At 43.7% G+C, this 9,924-nt stretch overlaps 1 protein-coding gene across 1 annotated transcript; it reads right to left on the reverse strand.

Moving 5' to 3' along the window:
• Positions 1-215: 215 nt before the first annotated feature.
• Positions 216-7,595, reverse strand: YARS2 (tyrosyl-tRNA synthetase 2). Its single transcript, XM_030543681.1, has 5 exons — positions 6,799-7,595; positions 3,697-3,864; positions 3,010-3,165; positions 2,223-2,393; positions 216-560 (listed from the first exon to the last, which is right to left on the reverse strand). Exons 1-5 carry the CDS (start codon positions 7,578-7,580, stop codon positions 401-403), a joined length of 1,437 nt encoding a protein of 478 aa, XP_030399541.1. The 5' UTR covers positions 7,581-7,595; the 3' UTR covers positions 216-400.
• Between the last annotated feature and the right edge of the window lie 2,329 nt (positions 7,596-9,924).

The raw sequence follows: 9,924 nt of genomic DNA on the forward strand, positions 1-9,924 counted from the left end.
TTCTGGGACATTTATTGCATTGAGAATTCTATTTTGGAGGACTGATTATGGGAATGACAATTGCTCTATCCCTAAAGGAATTCTGGCGTACACTAGATGGAATATTTTGCTCTGAGTTTCTTTACTGTATTCTTCACTCCATGACTCTAGTATGTAGCAAACCTCTCAGATTTATAAACTCTGTCAAAATTAAAACAAATACAAAATTATCCATCTTCATAAATGTAGCTGCTTTTATTTGAACCACATGTGTTAGGTAGAATCTCACATTGTGAGAAGAATGAGACAAACAATACACTGTTGTGAGATGTGCAATATGCACAATATAGAACCCTAAGATAGAGGCTTTGGGAAATTTAGTGTGAAGCTGTATCTTATTTTAATTAGGTATTTCCTTTTGTCATAACTGCAGCCATTTTATAATGTAGAAGTTTTTCTTTCCAATCTTAAGTAGTGACACTCCATTCTTGAGGATATGTTGCCCAATAACAAGAACAGTTTCAGGATTAGTTACTTGAATGTAGTTTACAGAGACTCCACCATCTGTAATCTTCCGGTACCTTGAAACAAAACAGTAATTGCACGATGAAACTGATTGATTGTTGCTAACTCTCATACATTCCGTTTAGAAAAAAATTACTGTTAATTTTGGTGTGGGAGACTGGACAACTTGAGCAGTTCATACTGGAGTATGAAACCATTTGCCTCTAGGTCACTCATTCAGGTTCATTTCAGGTCAACACTGTAACTGGTATCAGTCACATTCCTAAAGGATACACCACTCCCCCCCCTCTAGCAATTTGATGCCTTTGTTGAGAGGTGAGTTAAAGGAGGAAACTGACTCTACTGCTGTCTTTACATACATATAGAACTATACATATAAAATGACAGGGTCTAAATTAGCTATTACCACTCAGGAAAGATCTCTGAATCATTGTGGATAGTTCTCTAAAAACACCCACTCAATACGCAGCAGCAGTCAAAAAAGCTCAGAGGATGTTGGAAATCATTAGGAAAGGATAGAGGCAATATGATAGCATGACAAAGTATCTATATAAATCTATGGTATGCCCACATCTTGAATACTGCATACAGATCTGGTGGCCCCATCTCAAAAAGGTCTATTGAAATTGAAAAAGGTACAGAAAAGGGCAACAAATTATTAGGGGTATGGAACGGCTTCCATATGAGGAGCGATTAATTAGACTGCGACTTTTCAGCTTGGAAAAAATGACTAAGGGGGAATATGATAAAGGTCTATAAAATTATGACAAGTATGGAAAAACTGAACAAGGAAGTGCTATTTACTCCTCATAACACAAGAACTAGGGATCAAATGAAATTAATAGGCAGCACGTTTAAAACAAACAAATGGAAGTATTCCTTCACACAATACACAGTCAACCTGTGGAACATCTTGCCAGAAGATGTTGTGAACGCCAAGACTATAACAGGGTTCAAAAAAACAAGATAATTCATGGAGGATAGGTCCATCAATAGCTATTAGCCAGATGGGCAGGGATGGTGTTCCTGTTTGTCTAGCCTTTGTCAGAAGCTTGGAATGGCCAACAAGGGATGGGGCACTTGACTGCCTGTTCTGTTCATTCCCTCTGAAACACCTGGCATTGGTCACTGTCGGAAAACAGGATACTGGGGCTAAATGGACCATTGGTTCAACCCCGTATGGCTGTTCTTATTTGTCCTTTTTTATTCATGGCTCTTAATTTGGTGCATTGCACCAGCAATAAATTCACTTATTTCAATATTTTGCTCTAGCCAATCAATACTCTTGATAGCTTTTTTACTTTTTAGTGCATTTGGAATTCATGTGTCATTCTTTTAGAACTTTTTACTGTGCACCAGAACAAACAAGCATGCCAGACTTAGTTACTTAATGAAATGTAGCAGATAGCAACATTCTACAACTTGGATCAATAGTGAGAAGATATTTTAGCAGCACAGTTGAGACCTATCTAATAACTTCACCTTAACTTATAAATCAATCTAGTGTGTTCTACACCTATGCCTTTCTCCCACCTGAGTTTGTAGTATTGGTAGGTAGATCATCAACACCTCACTAATTGATTTCTCAGATGGATGACTATTAGTTGTTTTGATATAACTGAGGACTGAACAAAGCAGACCTTCTGTTAGAAGTGAATTCCTGGAAAATGTACAAATGTAGCTCATATAAACAAAGAAGTATTAAAGGAGGAACATACCCACTAGGTCCATCTGGAATGGCATTTGCTTTGTGACACAAGTCAAGTACACTCATTCCAGGTTCAAGCAACAATTCAGCAAATGGAGCTTCTCTGAAAAGTTCCTGTAATTCTTGGTCAGACATAGCCTCCAGTGCCTCCACATTGCTGTAATACAGTGCTTTTGTACATCTAAAAACAAATATGGTTAACTAAGTTAGGGTTCTCCTGTTTTAAGACTTTCTCCCCAAACTCATCTTTTTACTAGAGTAGCCTACCTTCCTGCATATTATATAATATATATATATTAAGAAAAAAAAGACTGAACTGAAACCCATAAAACCTTGTCAATGCCACTCAAGGATAACAGTAGCGGCAGAATTACATGACATTTTGTTGCCCTCCCTTCCCCCACTCAACTGTTCATGAATAAGGCTCCTATTTAATCACAGGTATTTTTAGTAAAAGTCATGGACAGGTCACGGGTAACAAAATGTCATGGCCTATACCATACATACCCCATAAATCTTGAGAGAGAGGACAGAGTCATGAGGGCCCGCGGCACCATCTGCCAGGGGGTGGGAAGCACCTTGGGGGGCCAGCCGCTGCTCCATCTGTGTCGGGACCGCTGCTGGGAGCCACCGAGATGTGGCAGCTGCAGAAGTCACAGGGTTGCAGGAAGTCACGAAATCCGTGACAGACACGGAGCCCTATTCATGAACTAACCACACAGTATTTCTTTCTGGTCATGAAGAACACTCCTCCTAAATAAGCCTGAAATTGGACAGATAAATTAGTCAAATTTTACCTTTTAGCAGATTCCAGACCTTCTTTTCCATGAACAAGCTTAGTTACTTCTGCAGCAAGTCGTTTCTGAGGTCCCCACTTTTCAGGTTCTTTGGCATGCATTTCCATCATGTGCTCAATCTCCGGAAGAGGAAGGAAAGTGAAGAGTTTCAGGTACCTAAGGGCAGAGAGGGAATTATTTTATCTCTACAGCGGTCTGTATACTAGACTTCCTTTCTCTCTCTCTCATGCAAATTTAATTCCCCATGTTAAAATGATTTTTTTTAATTTTAAAATATCCAGATTTTAGATATTCTACTTTTTCCAAACCTTTATTTCTGTTTGCAAAGTTAGGACTAACCATATCTTTTGTAGATTATTTCCTCAACTGCACACTCATACACTTTCATGCCACTTAAAACTCAACGGGCCACTTTTCTGATGCTAACTTGTGATGCGTCTACCGGTATGTGTGAATAAATGAAGTGCTAATGTCATGTACATTTATTAATCTGATGTATGTTATTTAACCAATAAAGACTCATTTTCAAAAGAAAAACTGGCATGATGATAGTGGAAATTCATCATACTGCATGATCTCATACTGTATCTATCGGTATAAAACACAGGCACATTTTCAGTGTTGCTGTTATATATAGTTTTCTGGAGCAAATTTTGTGAAAAGTGAGGTTTAAGAAGAACTACTTGCCTTTCAACGGTGCTATCTGGCTGTCTAACAAAAAACTGATACAGCTCAAATGGAGAGGTCTTATCTCTGTTTAGCCAAACTGCATTACCAGCAGACTTTCCCAATTTATCTCCAGTGGTACTGGTAATAAGAGGCACAGTGATTCCAAACACATCTTCTCCCGTCACTCTGTGGGGAAAAAACCAAACTGCATTAAGATCACATTGCTTGGTAAGCTTAAATATAACTTGTACTTGAAACTACTGGTGGTTCTGAGCTGCTTATAAGCCTTTCACAAAGTAATTAGATTATACTAAAATACATTGTTAAAATGTGTGTCTTGTGAACTCATTGCCACTAAATGTTTGAGGCAACAATATTGGTGGGATACAAAATAAGCTACATTTATATGTAATAATGAGACTATCCACTTAGGTTTTTAAAAAATTAGACGTGATATGTAAACCCAAGTTTCAGGGTATAAGACAACTAGCAGCTAATAAGAGGTTAGGAAGAAACTTCGTCTGTTGGCAGGTTATTCATAACAGGGTTTTTGGCAGGTTCTTCTGAAGCATCTGGTTCAGAATACTGTATTAGGATGCACTGAATGTCAATTTTGATGTATAATGTCTTGTAGATGTTGTTCTATGTTCAACATAACTTGCATAATAACTTTGAATGTTGTCTAGCTTTTTGAGAAGTGCTTAATTTCCATTTCAACTACCAAGACAGGCTAGACCTAGCACTCTGTTTGTATTTCACTTATTAGTACAACAACACCCCCCCACCACCATTGGTACCTGCAGTTGCTCCTTAAAAGCATTTTTCAGCCGCCTTTTCTCCTCCACTTCCACTTATCTATTGCAGTAGATGCTGCTATAAATCTCACAAACAGTCTTATACCTTGGAGACAGTCAGAAATGTTTAGAGGCATCTTCTTAACAGACTAGTTGTTGCCATGATGCAGACTGCAATTACTGAACGTAAGTGTCCCCTGGTCTTTTTTTATGGATTGTAACTTTAATAATAATTAAAAAAAAAAAAGTCTGAGCAAGCATTTCAGTGCTGCTCCCTCAAAGTTGCTATACCTCAGGCAACCTGACAATGGAAGATTGTACTGTCACCCAGGCACCCAAGAGCTGTGTCTACTTATATATTAGAGATGTTAAAAAACAGGGCTTTGGAGCGGAGCCCAGAACTGGAGTGCAGAGCAGCTCTGGAGCAATGGAGCTGAAGGTTTTTGCCTGGAGCTGGAGTGGAACTGGAGTACAGCTCCAAAGCCCTGCTAAAAAAAGTGTCATTTTTCATTTGGTGGAAAACTTGTTGAAATTTTGGAAAATATTGACCACTTTAGCATTACCACTCCTTACAATTTTATCAAGTTTCATATCTGATATTTTATTTAAAGCCCCAGATGCTGGAGACAAATGAGTGTGAGACTCTCAGTTTTCATTTAAAAAATAAAAATGTCTAGCCCTCCTGCTTAGGAGGAAAAGCTTGAACGCATGATCTTTGTGTTCCTAAAGGCTGAAAATTCAGAAGACAAATAATACCTGCTTTTTTTTTTTTAAGCCAATATAAACTATTTGAGGCCTGACTCATTATTTTTGAATACTTGAACTTGGCCATCCTGCGTTCCTTCCATTATTTGAGAAACAAAGGAAAAAGTTTGACCCCTCCAGTGCTTTAATATCATCCTCATCACTGTCACACTTGTGGATTAGCATGTGTGAAGCAAGAGGCTTGAACTTGGGATAGCCGCCTCCTTGCTTTTAGGTCACATCTACAATACCCACAGATCAGCAGGTAGTAATCAATCTACTGGGGATCAATTTATCATGTTCTGTCTAGACAAGATAAATCGATCCACGAATCGATGCCTGTATTCCACCTCGGCAGGAGGAGTAAGCGGAGTCGACAGGGACACCGTGGCAGTCGACTTGCGCCATGAGGATGACCAGGTAAGTAGAACTAAGATACTTCAACTTCAGCTACGTGAATAGCGTAGCTGAAGTTGCTTATCTTAGATCAATTCCCCCCGCCCAGTGTAGACCAACCCTTAGAGGACAGGTTCCAACCTGCTAGGTGCCTCAGGCCACTCAGCACAAGATGACACCTAGCAGGTTAGAACCATCATCTCTCAGGGCTTGTCTACATCAGAAAGTTGCAGCGCTGGTGAGGGAGTTACAGCGCTGCAACTTTGAAGGTGTACACATCTGCAGGGCACCACCAGTGCTGCAACTCCCTGTTTGCAGCGCTGGCCGTACTCCCGTTTTGTCTCAGGTGTAGAGGATGCAGCGCTGGTGATCCAGCGCTGGTAATCCAATGTAGACACTTACCAGCGCTTTTCTTGACCTCCGTGGAAGGAGGAAGCCTCTGGTAATCAAGCTGGTCTCCTTTCCCGGTTTGCTCTCTCGTTCCCGGAACCCCGAGCAAGCAGGTCTCCTTCCCTGCGGTTTGCTGGGTGGCTCCGGGAACGCGAGAGCAAACCGCGGCGAAGCTGGTCTCCTTTCCCGGTTTGCTCTCGCGTTCCCGGAACCCCCCTTGAAGCCGCCCAACAGCGCTGCAGTGTGGCCACATCTAACACCACTTGCAGCGCTGGTTGCTGTAAGTGTGGCCACTCTGCAGCGCTGGCCCTATACAGCTGTACTAATACAGCTGTAACAACCAGCGCTGCAAAATTTTAGATGTAGACATGGCCTCAGGGGCTTCCAATGCCCAGCCCTATGAGAGGAAGCAGTCAGCCGTGCTTCTGCTGCTCCTGGCAATTTGGGACATGTGGTCTCTCTGAGGCTGCCCATCTCTGTGAGAGATGAAGTCGGAAGCGATGGTGATGCAGCTCATGCTGGCATCTATCAAGGGCTGCCCAGCCCAATAAGATGAAGTGGTTGGACACATGGTATAGCCCATGATGGCACCTGGCAGGCTGTGCCAGCATCTCTGAGCCAGCCATCCCTATGAGAGATGAAGCTGATGGCCATCATGGTGCAGCTCTCACTGGCACCTCAGTGCTTGCCAATCCTGATGAGATGAAGCATCTCTCAGGGGCTGCCCATCCCTATGAGAGATTAAGCCAGAGCCCACTGGTGCAGCCCGGCTGCCCCCTTGTCCTGCTGCCCGTACTTAGTGACAAGCTCATATCCGGACATGATGTTGCCCATCTGGTCGGCTCCCCCGAGCTGGATGCGACAGCCATGGTGTCGGTGCAGGTGCAGGAAGTCGTAGGCCTGCAGGGCCGGGTAGAGGAACTCGGCCAGGCTCATGCCCTCAGCGCTGCGGAGCCGAGCCTGGCAGCTCTGCCTGCTGAGCAGGGTGCCCATGCGCAGGAACCCTCCGACCCCGCACAGGAAGCCCACCACTGGCTCATGCCCCAGCCACCACGCGTTGTCCTGCAGCATCACCTCGCCCAACCGCGCGCCGCCCGCTGCGGGCCAGAAGAGCTGGCGGTGGTTGTCGAAGAGCCTCTGCAGCCCCTCGCGCAGGCCCAGCGCGTGCTCCCGCGCGAGCTCCTCCGACAGCGGCTCGCGCTCCTTGGTGCGGCCGCTCGGGTCGCCCAGGCGGGCGGTGGCGCCGCCTACCAGGGCGATGACGTTGTGCCCCGCGCGCTGAAAGTGCAGCAGGCCCATGACGGTTAGCAGGTGGCCGACGTGCAGCGAGTCGGCCGTGGCGTCGAAGCCGCAGTAAACGGTCTGCGGGGGTTGGCCCGGCTCCAGCAGGGCGGGCAGCCCTTCCTCCGCGCGCTGCGCCGGGAACACCTCCTGGAACAGGCCTCGCTCGCACTGCGCCGCCAGCAGCCCCTTGGCGGCCGGAGCCCGCTGCGGCTGGTGATGGATCCGCCGCGACAGGCCTCCGCAAAGACCCGCAGCCCGGCGGCACCCGACTCGCATCACCGTGGGCGCCGCCATCTTGGCTAGGAAGAGCAGCGCCAGGGACGCTGGGAGTAGAGGCGGGGTCAGCCCGGATTGTCGCGGGAACGGGCTCCCTAGGCCCCGCCCCTTTTGCCCTGTGAGGAGCCTGGGCTCTGCGTTAGAGCTGGGAGAGTAGGCCCCTCCTCCCCTCCCCGCTTTCCGCGCCTCGTGGTCCCTAGCCCCGCCCCCTGAAATCAGGGTGTCTGCGCGGGGAAAGTGGCGCGCGCGCGGCGGTGTCCGTCAGTTGTCAAAGAATGGGTCCGTGCGGCAAATCAACTCCCATGGTCATCAGGCCGGCACAAAGGGCTCCTCTTTTCAGGCCTCCAAGGGGAGACTGCTGAATTGCATTTAATTAGCAATTTAGACTCCATTAAATTAGGCTTGAATAAAGATTGGGAGTGGATGGGTCATTACACAAAGTAAAACTTTCCCCATGCATGTTTCCTGCCCTTCACAGTTTCTCACATCTACTTGTCAATTGCTAGGAATGGGCCATTTTCATTACCACTCCAAGCAGCTCTTTTTCTCTCCTGCTGATAACAGCTCACCTTAACTGATCACTCTCCTTGTAGTGTGTATGGTAAACACCCATTGTTTCATGTTTTCTTTGTGTGTGTATATATATATATATCTTCCTACTGTATTTTCCACTACATGCATCAGCTGAAGTGGGCTGTAGCCCACAATAGCTTATGCTCAAATAAATGTTAGTCTCTAAGGTGCACAAGTACTCCTTTTTGTGGCTGCAAACTAACACGGCTGCTACTCTGAAATATTTTCAGGACTAGCTCCCTGGCCCATTTCATTTTTCAAGCCCCTGTTATTGTTACATACATTAAAATTACTCTAGTTTTAAATACTTCCCCTTTTCCCCCCCCCACTATATGCTTCTTGTTCTTAACATTTGGGTTCAATGACATCACAATCTGATTTGACTGCCCTTATTGGGGAACAAGTTCTAGCTGAACCTTCCAAAGATGAGACTCTCTATTCTGGATAGAAGAAGAAAAACTAGAGGTTTTTTCCACTGGACCATATGTAACCAAATGGCATGGCTCTAGTTCAGCAAAGCACTTAAGCATGTGCTTAGTTTAAAGTTTGTGAGTGACTTCATTGAAGTAATTAAAATTAAGCACATGCTTAAGTACTTAGCTAAAACGGTGCCTAGAAAAGGGCAGAAGAGTTGCAGACTGTCTCTGTAGGTACCTTGGGTGGCAGGTGAAATTCTTTACCAACATAAAACAATACATTTGAGGTACTGGAGCACGATGACCTGTTGTTAAAGAGTTATATTTGTGACTATCAGTTGAAAAGGAAATAGGGAAAGACTCTATGTACTAATATAAAATAAAACAGTTCTAAAAAATGTTGCAAATTTATGTTCCAAATAATTTTTGTTATATAGCAAAATAATAAAGCAAAAGCAACTAGATGTAATTTGTGGCCTTGAGATGCCCCGTGAATCCTTTTCAATATGTCATCGTAAAAGAATGTAGAACTGCAATACAATTGCCATAGGAAATCAAACCTTCAGCTTTAGGGAGTTCATTTTTGTCACCTCTATTCCTGAATTAATTTCAAATGTAACAGGATTTCACTAACAGTCCAAATCTGTTTGGCATGCATTTTTGGATACACAATCCCATGAAATAGGCTTCAATTATCCCTGCTTCAGTTATCTTCCCGATTCCTTTGCTTTTTTTTTTTTTTTTTTTTTTTTTTTTAGACAAATACCCTTTTCTTTATATTCCCTGCACATTTCCACTGGTTCCACTCCATTTCATCTGTTATGCGTCCTCTTTTTCTACACCTACATTTCTGCCCAGGAACTCAGGTATTTTAGTAATGGTTCTTCTCTTTTTTCCATGGGAATTATTTCTTTGCTTCTTGCACCATGCTGTCACCCACTGCTTTCTTGCTAGGTGACTCGCACTTATTGCATTCAGGTATCTGTGATTTTTACACCACTTGTCAGCTCAGACATTAACAATATATTGTAGAGAAAGTTCCTTTTTAAAATTCAATTGATCGCTTAGACATTCTTTCTTATAGATATCACAGTCACAACGCTCTATTTGTATATATAAGGTCCTTAAAACAGGCTTTCATGCCTTCTCTGAGCCTTGGCACCTCTTTGGTAAAAGCAATTCCATTCATATATTACATATGTGGAATGGAATGTTTATCAGACTTTTAAAGAATGTAATTATTCTTAATCTCTTTTCTGAGTGAAGGCAAATTATATATATATATTGTCTGCACTACCAGTTACATGAGTTAATGAACTGAACTGCACTTTGCTATGCTCTATCTTAAGCTTTATGGCAGGTCTGACTCAGGT

This window comes from Gopherus evgoodei, chromosome 1 (assembly GCF_007399415.2).
Source record: "Gopherus evgoodei ecotype Sinaloan lineage chromosome 1, rGopEvg1_v1.p, whole genome shotgun sequence".
NCBI classification, from domain to species: Eukaryota; Metazoa; Chordata; order Testudines; family Testudinidae; genus Gopherus; species Gopherus evgoodei.